Here is a 21,164-nt window from a genome sequence, read left to right as displayed (position 1 = left end):
ACCTTTGATTAGTCCCGTGTTCTGCTGATGTGACAAAATATTTGAGACAATTATCTTTTATTTTATAAAGAAAAGAGGTTTATTTAACTCACAGTTTTGAAAACTCAAAGCCCAAGATCAGACATCCCCATCTGCTCAGCTTCTGGTGAGGTTTCTCATAGCTATGACAACATGGTGGACAGCAAAATGTTAACAGCTTGTGTGAGGGGGAGAGATTATATGGTGAGACAGGAAACCAGAATGGTTTGGCCTGTCTTGCTATTTTTACAGGAACTCTCTCGTACAGTACCCTCTCATTCACCCAGATAGTACCTCCAATGACCTAGTGACCTCCCAGTTGGTCCCACCTCTCAAAGTTTCCACCACTTGTTAATACCACCACATTGGGACCAAGTTTCCATCACACAAAACATTTGGGGGACACACTCACACTATATGCAAACCACAGCACATCCCCAGGAGATTCTGATTCCAGGCTGAGATGTAATTATATGCATGATACTCTGTCATATTAGAAGAGGCTTCTTTCATGGTTTGGATCTGAAGAGTCCCCCCAAAGCCTCATGTGTTAAAAGCTTAGGCCCCAATGCAGCAATGGTCAGAGGTGGAGCTTTTGGAAAGTGCTTGGATCATAAAGACTCTGACTTGTCAATGGATTAACCCATCGATAGCTGAATGGACTACTGGGAAGTGATGAAAACTAGGTGGTGAGACATGGTTGGAGGAAGTAGGTCATCGGAAACATGCCCTAAAAGGACATTTCTTATCCTCAGCCTCTCCTTCCACCCTTGCCCTGTCCCCAGTTTCTCTGTTTCCTGGCTGCCATAAGCAGAGCAGCTTTCCTCCACCGTGCCCTTCCACCATTATGTACTGCCTCACTTCAGGACCAAAGCAATATAGCTGGTGCTGGCCATGTGCTGAAACTCTGAAACCCTGAGCCAAAACAAGTCTTTCTTCCTTTATGTTGTTTATGTCTAGTATTTTAATCATAGTGACAAAAAGCTGATTAATACAGTTTATTCCCTCTCTTCCTCCCTTCAACAAGCATTCATTGAGTAGCTACTAAAATAAAAAAAACAAACTGTTTTGGAAGATAAGAGACATGTAAACAAATATGTGCAAATGTGTCTCAGTAGCTGTGACAACAACATGACAGAGGACCATGGAAATCTCCCACCTTGGAGAGGGTGGGAGTTGTCAGGAAAGACTTCTCAGAGGTGATGCTTTACCAAAGGTGTGCTCTTCTTCCACCTTCTTTAGATGTTGTGACACCAACCAAAATAGGATGCACCTGTTGTTAGTTTGGGCTTTCCCTGAGAGGAGAGGTGCATGGGTAGCTAGGGATGCTGTTTTTAAAAAAGTGCTAAACTGCACAGCTTAAACCACAAAAGTTATTTTCGCACAGTTTTGGAGGCCAGAAGTTGGAGGTCAAGGTGTGGGTGGGGTTGGTTGGTTGTGAGGGCTATGAAGGAAGTGTGTGTTCCAGGTATCTCTCCTTGTCACGTAGGTGGACATCTTCATGCTCACGTGGTATGCTCCCCATAAGGATCTGTATCCATATTTCCCTTTCTAATGGTGCCATCCATATTGAATCAGGGACCACCCTCATGACTTGATTTTATCTGAGGTGCTGGGGGTTAGGACTCCAGCATATGAATTTGGGATAAGAAGAAGGTGCAATTGCAATTCAACCCATAACAAGAGGCTTCAGAGAAAATCTGAAGCAGGAAAGAAGAGGGTCTCCCACAATATGAACAAAGACACGACACAGGCAGCAAATGCAGAGTCACCCACGGCTGTGCTGAATGCAGGCGACTGGGACATCACGTGACATCGTGTTAAGAAGGCAATTTCTCTAGAGATGCTTTATTCCCGCACCACTTCCCTGACCTGGACTGAGCCTTCTCTAACATGTAGGCCTTCCAGGGGAATTGGAAAAACTGACAGGGTTAATGTGGGTCTCAGTAATACTGCCAGATATATAGTTTAGCCAGCAGGTTGGTGACCGAAAACACCTTCAATGGGATTAAAAGCCTTCAAGTATTTCAAACAACTACTTGCTGTGACAGCCAGTAGGGAAATACGTTATTCAAAAAAAACACCAGCTTGCTGGCAAGTGAGTAGCTGACATCTTCCAATACCCAATTAGCAAAGGCTAAAATTTAAAAAATAAAAGTGTATAGGGATTGAAAATCTGTGCTCAGTAGAACCTTCTAGAGACACAGTATAGCAGAGGTACTAAATATATTCACCAGAGATGGTTTGAGCACCTGACACGTGGCAGGCACTGCTCTAGGAGAACATCAGTGAAGAAGCAAGAAGAATCCTTGCCCCCTTGAAGCCTTCGTGCGACATCAGCATGTTTCCCTCTGGCATGTAAATATGGTTATCATTTAAATAATTTTAAACTCCGTCCAAATCAGAATTTCAGAGAAGAAAGAGGCTGAAGTCAATAAAGTATTTTAGAAGGAATGATTCATATATATAATGGTGATGTTTCAGTGATAGGTGTATTTCTTTCCTACTTTTCTGTGTTTTTCACGTTTTCTTTAATAGGCATGTATTACTTCTATATTGAAAGAGAGCTAAAGAAAAAGGGTAAAGCCAAGAAGCTCCTGTCTGGATGGCTCTTAGAGAGAGCACTCTCAGCAGACATAGGCTTTGGCATTAGACTGCCTGTGTTTCAACCCTAGGGTTGCTCTCTTATTAGCCATGTGACCTTGAGTAGGGCACATAACTCTTTAATTATATTTACTGTTATAATCTATAAAAATGGGAGTAATATGCCTAACTCAGCCTCCCAGAGTTTTTAACAGATAAAATTCAACAGATATAAGCAAGTGTGAAATAGTGTTCTGTCTGTGGTGGGTGCTTGACTAAATTGGGAAAATCCCACTAAAATGCCTTTGAACTGGGAAATTCTCACTAAGACCAAGCCTAGGGCTCTCACAAACTAGTAGTGAAAATGTAAAATGGCTCTACCACTTTGGAAGAACAACTTACCAATTTCCTAAAAAATTAAGCATGTACTTAATTAAGTTAAATAAATTAAATGAAGCATATATTCCAGCCAGTCCATTTCTAGAGATTTACCCAAGAGCAAAACCTTGGGTCCATACATAGACTGTACACTACACAAATAACCATAGCAGCTTTATATACAATATCCCCAAGCTGGAAAAAATAAAAAATAAAAAAACCAAATACCCATCAACAGGTGAATGAATAAACAAATTATGATACATCCTCACAGTGGAATACTACTCAACAATAGCAAAGAGTAAACTATTAATACCTGTTGGATCTCAAAATAATAATGCTAAGAGAGAGAAAGCAGATCCAAAATAGTACATACTATATGATTCTATTTATTAAAATGTTGAGAAAATGCAAATGAATCTATCATGACAGAAACAATTCATTGAGTGCTTTTGGATGGGACTGGGGATGGAGAATGGAAGGGTGGAAGGATTATGAAGTGTCACTTGGAAACTTGGGGAGCAATGGATACATTCACTCTTTTGATTGAGGTAGTGGTTTCACAGAAATGCCAAAGCTTATGAAATTGTGCACTCTAAATGTGTGTAATTTACTGCAGTCAATTTTACTTCAATAAAAAAAATGTTTTTAAAATAAATAAATATAAAAGAATTGATCGCAGAGCTTTCTTCCCAAGAGGAAAGCAAAAACTTAGCATTGTAATTGGTCTTGGACTCTCATAAAGGCAACAGTGAATAGGTGACCAGTTGATTGTGAGAATCCAGATAAATATTTTCTCATGAACTGTGAGGATGGTTTCACAGCAGAGGGAAGAGATTTAAATTTCTCAGTACAGTCACTCTGAAGTTATTAAATTTTTAAAAAATGGTATGGATTTCTGTCCAGAGTCACAAAACAAAGCTATAAGACAGTGGGCTGCATTTCTTGCCTGTCAAGAACTGATATAGCAAGCACAGAAATATAAAATGCCTCATCAGAAAATTAATGCCCCAATATTCAGAAGGCTATTGTATTGGGTGACAAATTTCAGATGATAAAGAGAGATGCAAATGTAAGCTGTATGGTTTGAGTTTTTTTTTTTTTTTTTAAGGTGAAGCAGAGATACTGCTTGTCACACTTAACTTTATAAGAGTCAAATAGAGTCTCTGTTTTTTCATAGAAAAGCCAGATCGGTTTTGCCAGGTTTAATAATGAAAAATAATAAATCTCAGGGAGCAGCAAATGAATTTCAGGGCTAAACTAAAGACTTGATTAAATGGATTAATTTTCCAATACCCAGGATCAGAAAGAGAGAAATTATGCTAAGGGACTAAAAAATACATGTTTTGTTTCTATCAGAACTGGTACAGAGTGTGTGTCGTGTCCCCCAAGATGGAAACAAGGATTCTATGCTCATTTACTAAATGTTGTTAGGCGTACAAAAACAGATGGTGTATGTTAGTGGAATACCTTTTCATTATTTCAAATTGTTTTAGTTTTTTTTTTTAAATGATGCCACCAAAAAAAATTGCATAATGTTTTCTATATCATGTTAATAAAGGATACTATTTTTCTAGACTATTTTCACTTTGATATAGAATGATTATTCAAGGCCCAGAGTCATGCAGAAAGTTTTGTTACTGCCTGACTGGCTAAAATTGTCGATGAGAAGCTAGGATCATAGTCCTGGGAGTTGAAAGGGACCTTGAAAGATATCTAGTGAAATTATGGAGACCAGGAATGGCTCACCAATCACAGAAGCAAGGCTAAGTGTAGCCAAGCCTTATAGCTGCAGTGTTCAAAAGCTAACCCCTCGCACAATATTAAAAATTAGGTCAGATTTCCAGAAAGGACTGTGGGGTCATAGGGGACTGTAAAACTGAAGATAGAGGCGTTTGGAAAATAAGGCAATGGCTCTGCCTTTCACAGACTTTACCTGCGTACTTAAACCCCAGGAGAAAGGAGAGTAACATTTACGGCACACCTGCTGTTGGCTTGGCACACAGAAGCTGCGATAATAAAGTTAACAAGTCTCCCACAGAACATATGCTGCTGTAGGGGAAAAAAAAATCACAAACCACTTCATGCAAGGTCTTCAAGGGCAGAACATAAATGCTAAGGGAAAAATACAAAGGACTTCTCTCATTCTCTCCCTGTGAGAGCCTGACCTTTCCTTAGCCTTAGAAGCATTTTGACATTCTTTCTGTTTCTCTCTTCTCCTTTCACCAGGTATCCAGATTAGTTCCTTTACTCAGGCCGACCTGACTTCACGAAACGTTCAATATGTCCATTCTAGTGAGACGGAGAAGCATTCTGATGCCTTCAGCTTTGTGCTGTCTGATGGAACCAATGAGGTAAGCCAGGCTCTGGATTCCATCCTTGAGTGGGTATTGATTCCTTGCTGTCTTTGAATGGAGTCGGCAGAGACTAGTAATATGAGGGCATCCATTTCCTCTGCTCTCAGCCAACAAATAGAGGCACCCTCGGACAGCCCCCTGGCCTCTTTCCAAGAGTACTCACTTGTGGGAGCCTGGCTGGTCAGGCATGCCAGGAATTGTGTGAAAGGGAACTCAGGGAGCACCTGCCTTCTTATGGGGTAGTGCTGGAGACAGGTATCCCACCTGCACTTTTCTGCCATCCTAGGTGTCTCAGACTTTCCATATCACTATTCACCCTGTGGACGATTCGCTGCCTGTGGTACAGAACAGGGGGATGCGGGTGCAAGAGGGCGTGAGGAAGACCATCACGGAGTTTGAGCTCAAGGCGGTGGATGCAGACACAGAGGTAAGAGTGCTCCCCTAGGCTCTGGCTGAGTGAGGCTGATCTGGTGGCCACCTTTGGTCTGTAGCTGTTGCATCTTGAGGGTGGTGCTCAGTGGTGAGGTGAAAGCACCTCAGGAACGTGGCCCTGAGGACGCCATGCCTTCTGGAAAAGGGGAACTCATACATTTAGGATCAAACCATTTTTAAACCCTCCCTGAAATCCTAAGTACATTCATCCTCTCCCCTGATTACATGTAGCAATCCTCTTAACATGCTGGCTTTTTATTATGATTCATAGAAAATCAGGTGGATGGCATTTTACCTGGTATTTTTATTGTTCCCTATTAAAATGAACAGGGACTTTCTGCACCTGTGCACCTTTGCCTCCATGTCAGCCCCTTGATCCAGACCTTTCTGATGGCAGTGAGTATCACAATCTGAACATCCTCAAAGACTAGGCTTCATACACCCAACAGGGCATATGGAGACTAAGCCTTTGTTCTCATGATGCTTCCAGTTTATATTTATAATATATATTTATAATTTATAATATTTTAATAATTATAACCTTTATTTATAATTATAACTTATAATATAATTTATAATATATTTATAATTATAACCTTCGGACACAATTCAGTTTGTTTGAAAGCACACATTACACTTACTATAATACAGTAAGACTATAATACAGAATCATGTGTATCCTTCTCTGTGCACTCATTCATTCATTTATTCATTCTTGATCAAATATCTATTATGTCTTGGCTCTAGGATCTGCTCTAGATGGTAACAGCAGAGCTGTGAGCAAAACAGATAAAGTTCTAGGCTTCAGGAGTTTGCAACCTTTGGTTGAGGGGAAAGATAGTAAAAAAAGAATAGATCCTGTCAGATATGATAAGTGTTATGAAGAAAAACATAAAAGGTGAGGTAAAGGAGATAGAGATTAATGGCTGTGCTATTAGAGTGGTCAGGGAAGGCCTCTCCGAGGAGGTCATATTTGAGCAGGGATATCATTAAGAGAAAGAGCAAGCTATGCAGTTACCTGGGGAAATTCACTCTCCAGGTAGACGAGCCCAAAATGCAAAAGTGCTGCAGTCAAATGCCCTTATATCCTGAGAATTGCAGCAAAGGTTACAAGAGACCAAGAGGCTGAAACCCAGGAACAGGCAGGAGGCAAGACTAAGGCCAGGGAGGGAGTCTGAACCAGGTCACAGAGGGCCTTGTTGGCTCAGGTCAAGCCTCTGCATTTTACTCTAAGTTGCTAAAAACTCCTGAGCAAGGTTTTAGGCATCTCTTTTTCCTTCAATAGGTCCCTTTAGAATCAGCAATTAGAGATGAGAGATTCACTTCTGTTATGATGCATATGGGATTCTATAGATAAAAGTTTGGGAAAAAACGAGGAAAATAGGTGGGAAGCAACTGGATGGTTTAAAAGGTCTGTTTCCTGTCATCCTGGTAGCAGTTAAAAATTTAGGCTTCCCCCCATGACCTGAAGAGAAGAAATTAAATATTTTAGCTTTATAACTGAAGGCACCAGAATTTAAGACCAATTGGGTAAAACAGATGGTTTCTCTCTTTCACTTTGTTTTGGGTATCTATTATAAAATGCAACCCTATTTGATAAACGTCTTTAGGTTCTATTACCTTTGGTCACCTGTTGGCCACCAATCACTCATCAGCTTTCTCTTGTCAATTTCCCTTCCATCCTGGGCAGGCTGACTCTGTCACCTTCACCATTGTGCAGCCACCACGCCACGGCACCATCGAGAGGACCACCAGGGGGCAGCATTTCCACCTCAGCTCCACGTTCACCATGGAAGACATCTACCAGAACCGGATCAGCTACAGCCATGATGGCAGCAACTCCCTCAAAGACCGCTTCTCCTTTACTGTTTCTGATGGGAAGAACCCCTTCTTTATCATTGAGGAAGGAGGAAAAGAGGTGAGGGGTAAAGGTAAAGAGGGAGAGACCTGGAAACACATGCCTGAGATGGGGCAGCACGTGGATTTTTCTATCTGGCATAACGTGCAGTTGTGACTGTGAGCTCAGAAATATACTGGCCTTGGGCAAATTACTTAACTTCTTTCTCCAAGCCTTGGTTTTTCATCTGTAAAACAGGCACAGTAATAATTGCCAGCTTCAAATAGTTTGAGGATCAAAGGAGGTAATCCTCATAAAGTGCACATTTAATAAAAGATGATAATTGCTGTTAATGCTGTTATTTCTCCTTTTTTGCCCACTCTTTACTCCTTGAGTTTTCCTTTCATCTGGTTTTTCAATAATATCTTGTGGTTCTAGATTCTGTCTCTGTTTTTGGACTAAGACCCTCAATCCAACCAGAGATTCTCTGTCTGAAAAATAACAGCAGTTAAGAGCATGACTTTTAATCATGCTCTTAAGATACTGACTTCAGTTCTGCTCTGTCATTTACAAGCTGTATGAGTCTGTAAATCATTAAACCTTTCTAAGTCTCAGCTTCCCTATCTGTAAAGTGGGAGTGATACCTACCCTCCTGGTGTACATAAAGCACTTAGTTCCATGCCTGGCACACGGGAACCATCAGATAATCCGTGGCCATAATCGTCATTGTCACCATCATTTCAGGACCAGCTTATGTAACCAGTAAGAGGTTTTTTTCTCTTTCAATTATGTAATTGCCAAATTCTCCATCCTGAAAGAATGAATCCTTCCCGACCCATAGGTATCCAAAAGAAACTTCAAGATTCCCTTCTCTACCTTCCCTGCCATTTCCTCATTCCTTCATTTCTTAACAGGTCTCCTTCAGTACCATAAATGCCCTTCTGGGCTGGGGGTGTCCCTCTTCCCCAATCCTTTATATCTGACTCAGCGGTTTTAATGAGCAACTTGCTTGTTCCCTACTGGACATCCAGGATAGTGGGAGGATCTACACTCAGTCCTGCAGAGTTTCTCTCCCTTGCTGATGATCATTGTTTTTCTGAAAGATTTTGCTGTGTCCTTCACAGACAAACAGAAGGTCATTCTCAGCTGACCGGTGCAGTGGGTGGCTCTTGGGATTTCCCTGCACTGCAGCTCCGCCTGGCAGCTGTCACTGTGTTTCTTCTTTCCCAGTGTCCCTGCTCCCCAGTTAGTTTGACTTTCAAAAGAGAATAAAGATTTCAGATGTCTCAGTAAGAGGGCTGCCCCTCTTATAAACAGAAAAGACTACAGCAGGTCTTGCAAGGGTCATTTTCAAAAGGAAAATTATTTAGGAAATAATTGTTATAGGAAATTGAAAAGCCAGCATCCTGCTGTTCAGGTTCGAGGTGGCCACTCAGGGACAGCAAGGTGCCCTGTGTGTGTGTGTGTGTGTGTGTGTGTGTGTGCGCACACGCGCACGCACCTGTAAACTAAACTTCTGTTTACTCTTTCCATAAGTGCTTTTATTCTTGATTTTTTTTCCCTGTCCCTTACCCCGAGAATTACTTTCCTTCAAAACAAACAAGCAAACAAGAACAAGAACAAAATCCTAGAAGAGGAAAAGGGAAAAAAAGAAAATGTTTTCCCATGGAATCCTCTTTTTATGTCTGACAATCAATCGCACCTGGATGTCAACATTAACATTTTAAAGATCATTTTTGTCAGGCCTGATGAAAGTGTTAAGAAGGTCATTGGAAGGAAAATACTCTGTATTATTTTATCTTGGGACAATGTTGATTTCAAATAAACATGGCGATGGTGCAGGGGCTGGGGTATGGCCCAGAGCTGGAGTGCATGCCTAGTGTGTAGGAGGCCCTCGTCCACCCCCAGCACCATGAACATCTGTCGATGTTGAGTTTCCTTTCTGCCCCTGCAGATCATGACAGCAGCACCTCAGCAGTTCCGAGTGGACATCCTCCCAGTGGATGATGGCACCCCTAGGATAGTCACCAACCTGGGACTCCAGTGGCTGGAGTATATGGATGGCAAGGTAAGGCCTGTCCCATCTACTCCAGTTCAACTCATGATTTTTACTCCCTTAACGAGCTGATTTTCCTAAGATTGGCAAGCTCCATGTACTTGGTTAAGGATTCTTTATGAGCTAAGATGGTGCAGGATTGGTTGAGATTGAATGTGGTTTAAGAGTGGAGTATTATTCAGCTATAAAGAAGAATAAAATCATATTATTTGCAGAAAAATGGATGGAACTGGAGATATGATGTTAAGCAAAAAAAGTCTTGCTCAGAAAGACAAGTATCACAGGTTTTACTTCAAATGTAGAATCTAGGGAGAAAAGATGACATGAAAGTAACAGGGACACTATTAGAGAGGAGGAGGGGATCAGGAGGAGGTGGGAAGGGATGGAATGGAGGGTAATGGGGGATGGGTATGATTGAAGTATGTTATGTGCCTGGGTAACTATGTCATGATGAACTTCGTTATTCTGTATAAGTAAAATATGTTAATACAAATTAATATATATATGGTGGACAGAATATTTAAAAAAGGGTTATGTACAGTTTAATACAAAAGTACCCCGAAATGTGCTAGGTCAACAAGGTGGAAGCTTTTGCTTGTTTTCACATATATTTTAGGGTGGAAATATGAGTTCAGTCTAGAGTTCTGCCTGACCAGTTAGTGATGTGGACTCCTTCCATCTTATTATTCTGCCATTACTGGGGGGTCGCTGTTGACTCCATAGCCACATTTTTTCTCAAAGTCATCCACATTCCAGTGTGAGGAAAAGAAAAAGAGGGAGAAGTCGAGGACGAGGCACTTCATTTTAAGCGTCATCCTTTAGGTATCCTTTTCTGTATCATTCTGCAAGTGAGATACAGAAATTGGACATGTCACTTGTGCTCATTTTCTAGTGTCAAGAAATTGGCCACAAGGCCCAGCGCGTTTCATAGCCTAGCAGGCGGGTGCTCAGTTCTAACTTTCTTAACTGCAGAGAGGGAGAGTGGACTTTGGAAAACTTAATACCTGCCAAAAATGAGAAAGAAGTTGGTGTTTTTTTGTAACAGAGGAATTCTATTTTATAAATTTCTTTCTCTCAACTTGGTCATTTTAAGGTATATGCCACAATCTGCCCCTGGTAACATGTTACACACTAAATCCACATCTGCACCCAAACACATATGCGTTTCTTCATCTTAGTTCAGAACTGATTTCTTACTTGGGTGGGTGGTATTCCCTCGAGGCTTCGGCTGGTTTTTCCTCTCCATGGAGCTGATTAGTTGTCCTGGGTGTAACTGTTGCTCAGGAGCTTACTACTAAACTGGTTCAGTTTCTAAAAATGAACAGCATTAGTGCAGATTCCTCTTATGCCCTATCTGACTCTTCCCCCTCAATATTCACAATGATTCTGTTCCTCTCATTCACCAGTTTGGTTTCCACCATCCACTTGTACCCTACACCAGTGACCTCTATTTTGCTAAATTCAAAAGCCCATTATCTGCCCTTATCTTACTGAACCTACTGACATTTAATGCTGTTGGTTACCCTCTTTCTTTCCTCAGATATTTGCTCTCACTAAATATTTGTTGAATAAATGAGTAAAGTTTAGCCAGTATATTGGGTAATGTTTCGGGGGGTCGGTGGGGAGGGTCTGGTGCATTTATCCTATTCAATTTCAAACAATGCATTTGGTTCCTGTAAGATTTAAAATAGCCATCTTCTCTGCTTTGTGTGGTTCTTTTATTAAAGTTCCAACTTCTTTTCAAAGCCAAACTCAAATCTCCCTGCCTCAAATCCCTCTCTGCTCACTTTCAGTGGAATTAATCTCTCCCTCTCCCAAAAAGTCTCTAGCCTTCTTTTTATATCTCCATTATAGCTCTTGCCATATTGACCTTGCTCCTGAGCCTCTCTTTCCCAATAAAGTGAATACCTCGAGGACAGAGGCTGGGAGAGATTCTATCCTCATAGCATCCTCTGTCCTGACAGAATTTTCCAGGTGGTAAATGCGCTCAGTAAATCACTGTTGAACGGAATTAAATCTGAGTCAGAGGGTCTCGTTCCTGCTTTAATTCCCACTTCAGGAATTAAATTTAATTGGTTTCTATTCCAGGCAACCAACCTGATCACTAAGAAAGAACTGCTGACCATGGACCCAGACACGGAGGACTCCCAGCTTGTCTATGAGATAACAACGGGCCCCAAGCACGGCCACGTGGAGAACAAGCTGCAGCCGGGCAGGGCTGCTTCCACCTTCACCCAGGGTGGGGACCCCGGGAACTGAGAAATGGGAAATCTTCAGATGCCACTCTCTGTATCCCCCTGTTCTTTCTCATAGTCACTTGCAGCTACTAATGCCCAAGAAACCTGTTTGCAAACAAGTAGATCTTTCAGTGTCTAGCATCCACCTTGTCAACTTTACTGCTCCTTTTCCCCCCCTCTTAAACTATGGCAAACAGTCAATCATCTTTACTAAGTCCTCCCTTTAGGTTTTGGCCAAGTTTCCTGGAAAGGATATGGTGTCACTGTTGGTTTATTTTAAAAACAAACAATAACCAGAGTTTATGAGAGATCTATGGTCCTGTGTGACTTAATTTTTATTCTCTAAGAACTATAGTGGTTGCTTTTGCTTGTTTTGTTTTTATTTTTTGTTTTGAGATGGTGATTCACTATGTTGCCCAGGCTGGTTTCAGACCTCTGTGTTCAAGCGTTTGTCCCTCCTTGGCCTCCTGAATAACTGGGACTAGAGGCACACACCACCGCAACTAGCTTCTATTGTTATTTTTTTTAATCAAATTTTTAGTTGAGAAATTAAAGTCCATGTGTATAGGTTGCTCAACAGAAACAGTTTCCTGTTTGGATTTCATAAAGCAGGTTGTTTTACATTTTTTTTTTCTTCTAGTCCTCTTTTGAGGATGGGACTGATTGGGAACAGTCATTGCCACACTACATCTTAAATATTATGCTCCATATTTCTTTTTACCTCCTAGTCCTCAATCATGTATTCTCTCCTAGCACTTTCTTTCTTTCTTTTTTTTTTTTTTTTTTTTTTTTGGTACCAAGGGATTGAATTCAGGGACACTCGACCATTGAGCCATAACTCCAGCCCTATTTTGAATTTTTTAAAAATATTTTTCTTTTGTTGTAGAAGGGCACAAGGACTTTATTTTATTTATTTATTTTTATGTAGTGCTAAGGATCGAACCCAGTACTAGGCGAGTGCTCTACCACTGAGCCACAACCCCAGCCCCCTATTTTGTATTTTATTTAGAGATAAGATCTCACTGAGTTGCTCTGCTTTTGCTGAGGCTGACTTTGAACTTGAGATCCTCCTGCCTCAGCCCCCAAGCCTCTAGGATTACAGGCGTGAGCCACTGTGCCCAGCTCTCCTAGCACATTTTTACTTGTACATTGTGTGTGGGTTGTTTTAATCCACTTCCAGTTTTTCTCATTATCAGGTACCTTCCAAAGAACCTTCTTGAAAGAATTAGGACTGAGTGTGAGGCTACACACAGCCAAAGACTTCTCTGCCAACTCTTGAATTTGCCCTTCAACATTCTACAGTTATTTATGAAGTATTTTCAGTCAAGACCCTAAGATTCTTGCTTTCCAACAGCATGAGAGTACTTTCTGTACATAAAGACAAGGCTTTTGTTTTTATTTAAACTTTATTTAAAATCTGAGGGAAAAATTATGTTAAATTAAGACTATTTCATCTTTTGTCCTTGGAAAAATAAGGTCTGTCCATGACCCATGAGAAGAAGAACCTAGATGTGTTGGTTTGGGGATATATGAGGCTGTCTCTGTGTCTCCATGTTAATTCCCAGTGCATTCATATTGAGTCTTTTTTCTCACAGAGGATGTGAACTTGGGGTTGATTCGTTATGTGTTGCATGAGGAGAAAATCCACGCGCTGATGGACAGTTTTCAGTTTTTGGTGAAAGACAGTAAGCCCAATGTGGTCAATGATAATGTCTTCCATATCCAGTGGTCCCTCATCAGCTTTAAATACACCAGGTAGAAGTTACTATGCTTGTTAAGAAACAAATGAGGAAATTAGAAGAAATCAGGGTGACTTGGGGCGGGGGCACAGTTCTGGTTACCTGTGAAGAATGGTAGTGGTGGTGGTAACAATGGTGATGATGGCAGTGATAATAATAATATTTATTAAATACTGTACATACCAGGCACTGTAATTGGTACTTGACACACATCACCTTATTTACTTGCAATTTTGAGATTAAACCTCTTCTTATCCCCACAGCAGCAAAACAATAAAAACAGAAAAAGGTTAAGTAATTTGCTCACAAAGTAACTAGGATTTAAGCTCAAACCATTGTGCTTTCCTGCCTCCTTTACAAGTATTTTTCACTTCTGTCTTCAAGTTTTTAAAAACAATCCAGTAGAACTGATAGTAAATTTTTAAAAAGACAATCAAGTTTGGAGAATAATCCTGGCCAACAACAACAAGATCCTCGCCTTCTGTCTGTATTCTCTCTGTTCTCCTCATACTTGTATTCTCCCCTAGCTCCTTTTATTTCTACAGAACTGTATATCAAAGTCACGATGTAATGTGGTCCGCTCTTGAAGGTGTTTTCCTCATCTGCCTCTGGAGAGGCAAACAGAGAGACACTGATAGGTGAAGGTGGAAGATGCACATAGGTTAAATTATAACTAGGGTTATTATTTTTTCTGGGCCAAATAATTCTTTAAACTTATATACAGAAACTCACTACCCTAAGAAGTCAATTTCGTGACAAGTCATGTTCAAATTGGAACTCAGGTATAAACTTGCTTTCCTGGTCCCAGACAAAGGCTCTTCTACTCTTAGACACACTTGGAGAATTACGAAACAGTGAGAATCAACTTTAAAATATAGTGTTTTGCTATTATTTGCCTTTTGGTTGCGTCTCCTTCAAAGTTACATAAATTCAGTCGGACTCATCCCTTTTTGTCTAACCCTCTAAGGTTTGATGGACTGAGTAATAGAGAGGGTCTTGGAGTTGACAATGGCAGAGGCATTTTGCCTAAAACCCTCACAGCAGCAAGACTCAAACCAAGATCCAGTGGCTATCCTGGGTGATTTAAAACAATGGCCAGCTCACTCCCTACTCTCCTGTGGCCTTTACAAATCTAGACTCTTATGAGTTAATGGCAAATGACCTTCATTAGCCTCCAACTTGGAAAAGCAATTCAGATCCCTAGCAGTATACTAAATTCATCCCATCTCCTCCTCATTGACATAAAACTTCATTTGTCTCAATGCCTTTGTCACCTGAGGCTCGGGTCTCATGCTCTCACTTCTAGTATTGTCCTGGCTTCCTTATACATTTCCCTGATCTAGTTCAGTCAGTTTCCACCTTGGCTAAGTCTTTACTAGCCTTCTGCACACCTTCCCTAAAAACCCACTGGCCTATTCTGATTACTCTCCCCCAGGAGGGAAAGATTGTAATTTTTCCATGTCCTGAAGTCTGAAGTTCATGGCTCCTATGTATTGTCCATTTTGTAAATATCTGACTCAGCTCTTTTTCAAAATGGGCAAAGGTCTACATCCTTAGTGTCCTGGTCCATTTGTGTGGGTGTGTTCCAAGTAAACAAAGGTTCCTTAGTTCCCATGGGGCTTCTTGAAGGCACAAAACTGCCTCTTTGCCTAACACCAATAACCAGATGAGCCAGGCATTGAACAAGTGGTTTCTTCACAGAAACGGGGCTGATTTTCAGTGACTGCCTTTTTGTGTGTTCCTAGCTACAATGTCAGTGAGAAGGCAGGGTCTGTCAGCGTCACTGTGCAGAGGACGGGGAACCTGAACCAGTATGCCATCGTCCTGTGCCGCACTGAGCAAGGCACAGCCAGCTCCAGCTCCAGGGTCAGCTCCCAGCCTGGACAGCAGGACTACGTGGAGTATGCTGGCCAGGTAGGTGGGCTGCAGACCTGATCCCTGAATTTACCTGATCCATCAAGGTCCAAGATGATGGGAGCTTGGGCTTCAGTTAGATAGTTGGAGAGAAGTGAATGGATTGGAAAGATAAGTAAGAATTGATAGGATTTAGCAGTGGATTAGATAGTGGGGCAGAAGGGAGAGATGGATAGTGATGCCTCTTACATAGAAGAGGAGCCAATTTGACAGGTGTGGTGCTGTGACTTTGCCTTGGACATGTTAAGTATGAGTTGCCTTAGAAACAGCAGGTAGATGGATGAATAGAAGGGCAGGGACTGAGGGAAGGAGTCTAAGGTAGAGAGAGAAATTTGCAAGTCATCTATGTGCCTATGGTCCTTAGCACCAAGGTGACAATGAGCGAGAAGAAGGAGTTGTGAGGAGACTGGGGATGTAACTCAGGATACAGTGTGTGCTTAGCATGAGCGAAGCCTTGGGAAAGAGAGAGAGAGAGAGAGAGAGAGAGAGAGAGAGAGAGAGAGAGGAAGAAGAAGAAGAGGAGGAGGAGGAGGAGGAGAAAGGAAAATAGTCCATTCCTTTAGGGCAAAGGGCCCTGTATTTGTCCTCCTTTATGCTTGGCATTTAATACTTACTCAATGTATTTTGAAAGCAATTTCAGTATTCTATGGTGACACAAATCTCTGTAAGAGAAAGTGGACTGGAACCTTTAATTGAGCTCAGAAATCAGCTGGACTGAGCTGAGCCCTCTTATGTTCAATTTAAATGAAGAATTAGAAAAGAACAGATAAGCTAAAGGATCTTTTAGAAAAAGGCTAAGACAGCATGTTCTCGTAGTTTTTATTTTCCCCCCAAGAAAAGACAAAGGACTGTGAATGGTTTCTAGATCTTAAATAGAGATCTATTGAGTGTTTCATTTTCATTTTCTTGGGGGTGATTTGAAATATGGAGCTTAGAAAAAACTTAATTTGATTAATCAAGTAGATAGATGCTAATAATTCTCTGTTTGACTAAAATTCTGTTTTTCAGATATTCATGGCCCTAGATGTTTATGAATATTTAACTATTTTTTAAACTTGTAGTTTGCACAAAGTATAGCTCCTGCCTTTTTAGTTCTTGGCAAGTTCATATGTCAGGTTTCATTTGAAGGATTTATCTTCCCTCCTTTCCTTTCCCTTCTCTTTCCTTCCCCTTCCTCCCTCCCTCCCTTCTTTCTTTCCTTCTTTCCTTCTTCCTCTCTCTTTTTCTTTTTCAACAAGGTAAAACCAGAAAAATTCCCATAAGTTTACAATTGTATGCATATAAAATAATTTCTCCATTTCATATCAGGCTAAATTTATTCATGTTATAGTTTTAGCCCATTTTAATGGCAAAGAATTTAGTTAAATTTAAAGTTGAAATTAGTTGGGCTCGTTTAAATAACTTTCTATGAATTAACTTCTATTATTAGTGCAATGAGATTCTATGTCAAATTTAATTATCTGAGTAATATGGTCACAGTAATGATAATATATTTATTCGGTGCTTTAAATTATTCTTGATCCTCTAATAAATATGTAAAATGGGAAAATTATTATTGTTATTTAGCTGATGAAGAATCTGATGTTCATAAAGTCTTATAACTTTACCCAGCTTGGAAATAACAGAATCAGAAGCTGAGCCTAGAACCTCATACTCCAAGGTCAGAGGTTTTTATTGTTAAACTTGCCTCAAAAGAAGAGGAGAACTAAGTAATCAAATGATGGCTATTGCTATCCCAAGAGAGTTAAGAAAACAGGATATGAGTAATTATTAACTGGGTTTCTTCAGTCACCAAATGGTAGGAGGCAGCTCTGCCCTTCAGGCCTCCTACAATTAATCAGCCCAAAGGTCCAGGAGAAGAATGGGACCAGGTGGCTGAGTGCCCCAGGTATGCTGTAAGGAGAGGGGTTAGAGATCCTGCTGTTCAAGTCAGTTCTCGACCCACTGGACTTGAGAACTCTTTGCTCAGGATACTCCTGGGGACCACAGCAAGGGATGCTGAGGTTAGGCTCCTGTTGTTTCCTTTGTGGCAGGTACAGTTTGATGAGCGAGAAGATACCAAGTCCTGCACCATCGTCATCAATGACGATGACGTGTTCGAGGGTGTTGAGAGTTTCGCTGTGGAGCTCAGCCTGCCGGCATATGCCCTCTTAGGGGAGTTCACCCAGGCGAAGGTCACCATCAGTGACACCGAGGACGAACCCACGTTGGAGTTTGATAAGAAGACCTACCGGGTCAACGAAAGTGCTGGGTTTTTATTTGCACCTATTGAAAGAAAAGGTCTGTTGTGCCAAAGGTGACGAGGAGCTACAATAATGGCTAGCAATCCCTGAGTGCCTCTTATGTGCCAAGTGCTTGTGTGTCATATTAACTCATGTGTGTGTATTTTACATGTATTGACCCACTGCATCCCCAGACAGCACTTATAATGATTTCACCCTTACTGAGTTCTATCAGAAGGCCTCTCTTCTTAATTCAAGTACTTAGAGCTCCATTTATTCTTAAATCAGACTAGAAGATTGGTTATATTTAACCTTGCAAATTATTTATGAACACAGGATTCTTAATCAGTCATCCAATCTGTAAAATATTTAGTAACCTTGGTTAAGGAAGGAAGTTAAGAACCTTAGTTCTTACAAGACAGAAAATGTGCTTAAGAAATTTCCCTACATGAGTATCATATGTAGAGCTCAGATGAGAAATAAACTATGTGTGAGAAGCAAAAGACAATTCTCGAGGTCAAAAAAATCAAAACAAAGATGTATGGATTTGTGATTGAGACTTTAAATCACAAATGGAATGGAATCCCCATGACTGTAAATGATGATGTCAGATTTCATTATTGAATCTGCTGACTGGGTATTAGTGTCACAAATACTGTAGATGGCACTAAACCTTGCTAATACCACTTAGAAAACCGGCAAGCCCCATTGATTGCTCTAGGCCACCAAGTCAGGCCCAGAACAGGCTATCACCAAGGGATAATGCAGCACTAATAAGTAAAGCCATTGCGAGGCAAGTTTTATTTGGCTTTGTCTTTCTTTTTTTTAAAACAAGCTTCTTTCTCTGAGGGAATTAAAGTGCAGAAGTTTATTCAGAAAGGCAGTGAACTGTGCTCACAGCACTACCTTCAGGACACAATTACTTTGCTACTTAAAGTACCAAATATGTCTCTTATCTTTTCACCCGCTGTGGTCTTAGATGGTGGGCAATCAGACTTGTGAATTAACAGAGCACAAAATTCACAGAATAGGAAATCCATTTTGAGTTATTTGGGCAAGTATCTGGGGTATATTAAATCCTCAAGCAGTTTATACTACAGGCTTAAGAGAAACTGTAACTCTGGAAGGTTTCCTGATAGAGTCTGAATGTGTCAGAGGGAGCCAAGCTCATTAATGGACCAGAGATTCTAAAATTCGGGAAGTGCTTTTTCAATTGTGTTGGTTTTCTTGCCATTTGACTTGCAGGTGATTCAAGCAGCATCGTATCTGCAATTTGCTACACGGTCCCTAAGTCTGCTATGGGAAGTAGTCTCTATGCTCTAGAATCAGGCTCTGATTTTAAGTCTAGAGGGATGTCTGCTGAGAGTCGGGTGATATTCGGGCCTGGTGTCACCATGTCCACCTGTGACGTCATGCTTATTGATGACAGCGAGTATGAAGAGGAAGAGGAGTTTGAGATTGCCCTGGCTGATGCTTCTCACAATGCCCGCATCGGAAGGGTGGCAACAGCCAGGGTGCTCATTAGTGGTCCCAATGATGCCTCCACGGTCTCCCTGGGCAACACAGCTTTCACTGTCAGCGAGGATGCAGGTAATGGAGAGCCTCTCTGAGGTTCCCTCACCCAAACTAACTTCAAAGTTTCAGTTTCACACAAAGGAACTTTTGCACTTATGCACCTGCCCAAAGCAGTGGGTGGGCAAATTTCTCCCACGTGGTGTTTCAGAGCCCAGGCTCCTTCCTTCTTATGGGTTCCCTGTGGTCTTGAAGTCCCCTGCATGCTACTGACAGAGGGGATGGTGGATATGCTGAGTATCAGTTGATCTGAGCCACATTAAGGCCATTCACCTCTTTGAAGGGATTCTGAGGAGTATTAGAAACTACTATTTTTGAGCATGGACTGAATGTCAGGCAGCATGCCATGGGTATTTCATGCATTCTCACTAGATCTTCTGTGGAAGATAGAAGAGCAAATGGAGGCCCAGAGAGGTTACATAAATGACCAAGGATTAAACAGCTAATACAGTGGCAGAGCTGGAGTAGAACGTTTGTTCTTTTAACTGCACTATCTCCCTTCCGTATATGCTTATTGATGACAGCGAGTATGAAGAGGAAGAAGAGTTTGAGATTGCCCTGGCTGATGCTTCTCACATGCCATGACTACATGTCACCTCACAGAATATTGACGATAAAAACATGGCAATTGATAGGGTTTTCATGTCAGCCTTTCTCTGACCTTGGTTGTGAAAGTAACCAAACATCTTTAAGTTACTACAAAATATGATGTCACAGTGGGCCAGAAGATGAGCTTCATTCCTGAAATAAGCAATAAGCACATATGGTTTGAGTAATGATGTGTGCACCACTTGGAAAAAATAGGAAAATCAACCCAGTTAAAACATTCAATTAGGAACATCCAGCTCCGGGCCCCATAAGGTCCCCCCCTGCTGGTTGTTGACTATTTTCTAGCTGAGGACCCAGTCTCTGAGTTTCTTCTCCCTAAATAGCCTTGAGATGGTTTACAATGGGCACTTCTCTCCAGTACATTGTTAAGAACACTCCCCAGAGAGCTGTCTCTCCAGCACCACCTCCATGTGGTCCTCCTCTAGAACTCCCCTTGATCATGATGTCAGGGGAAAAGTGGGCAATGTCACCTCTCAGCCCTCCTCCAAGGGGGGCATAGGACCACCACCAAAGTTGATTTAGATAAGCTGAGTTGGATAAAGCTGTCACTGTTGCAGTGAAAGAGAACAGTGTTCTAGAAACTCCACTGATTTTTTTTTGGCTGAAGGTTGACCATTAAAATCTCTGTTAATCAGGCACCGTAAAGATTCCAGTTATCCGCCACGGTACTGACCTTTCTACTCTCACATCTGTCTGGTGTGCAACACGGCCCTCCGACCCAGCTTCTGCCACTCCGGGAGTTGACTACGTCCCCAGCTCTAGGAAGGTGGAATTTGGGCCAGGTGTCACTGAGCAGGTGAGTCTGCATCACTGAAGACTCCACAAACTCATAAGTCTGGATGACGCTGTTGGTGTGGTCTGGAGTCTACTTTCCAAGCCCTCTGGAGGACCCTCAGTTCCCCTTGCAATGTTATGACCTTCACTTTCATAAGCATACAAACAAGAGAACAAATTATGAGGGGATCTTCTAAAACCTCTCAAAGTGGCCTGTTGAGCATCAAATATCCTACAGTGTAGATTTAGGATAGAAATTGCACCTGTTTGATGTAAGTATCTAGAAACAAATTCCAAAGAATGTGATAAAGAGATCATCATTCTGTGGGTTTAAAAACAGAAACAAACCTTGCTTTAAGACCACCAGAAAAAGATGAGTTGCCACCTCTGCCCTAGTGTCTCAAAGGCAGAGAGTCGAGTGTTGAGCCTGTTGTAA

At 41.4% G+C, this 21,164-nt stretch overlaps 1 protein-coding gene across 1 annotated transcript in view; it reads left to right on the top strand.

Annotated features, from left to right (window-relative positions):
* Window positions 1-21,164, top strand: part of Fras1 (Fraser extracellular matrix complex subunit 1) — a 267,670-nt gene that overhangs the window by 194,187 nt on the left and 52,319 nt on the right. The window contains exons 47-56 of the mRNA XM_026403132.2: window positions 5,209-5,333; window positions 5,623-5,763; window positions 7,459-7,686; window positions 9,560-9,673; window positions 11,750-11,900; window positions 13,494-13,653; window positions 15,383-15,551; window positions 17,585-17,831; window positions 19,019-19,363; window positions 20,590-20,750. Coding sequence (XP_026258917.2) covers window positions 5,209-5,333; window positions 5,623-5,763; window positions 7,459-7,686; window positions 9,560-9,673; window positions 11,750-11,900; window positions 13,494-13,653; window positions 15,383-15,551; window positions 17,585-17,831; window positions 19,019-19,363; window positions 20,590-20,750 — 1,841 coding nt within the window. The remainder of the gene's footprint in view (window positions 1-5,208; window positions 5,334-5,622; window positions 5,764-7,458; window positions 7,687-9,559; window positions 9,674-11,749; window positions 11,901-13,493; window positions 13,654-15,382; window positions 15,552-17,584; window positions 17,832-19,018; window positions 19,364-20,589; window positions 20,751-21,164) is intronic.

The sequence above is a fragment of the Urocitellus parryii genome, chromosome 10 (genome assembly GCF_045843805.1).
Source record: "Urocitellus parryii isolate mUroPar1 chromosome 10, mUroPar1.hap1, whole genome shotgun sequence".
Lineage (NCBI taxonomy): Eukaryota > Metazoa > Chordata > Mammalia > Rodentia > Sciuridae > Urocitellus > Urocitellus parryii.
The sequence above is the reverse complement of the archived record's forward strand: the minus strand, read 5'-3'. Positions and strand labels throughout refer to the sequence as shown.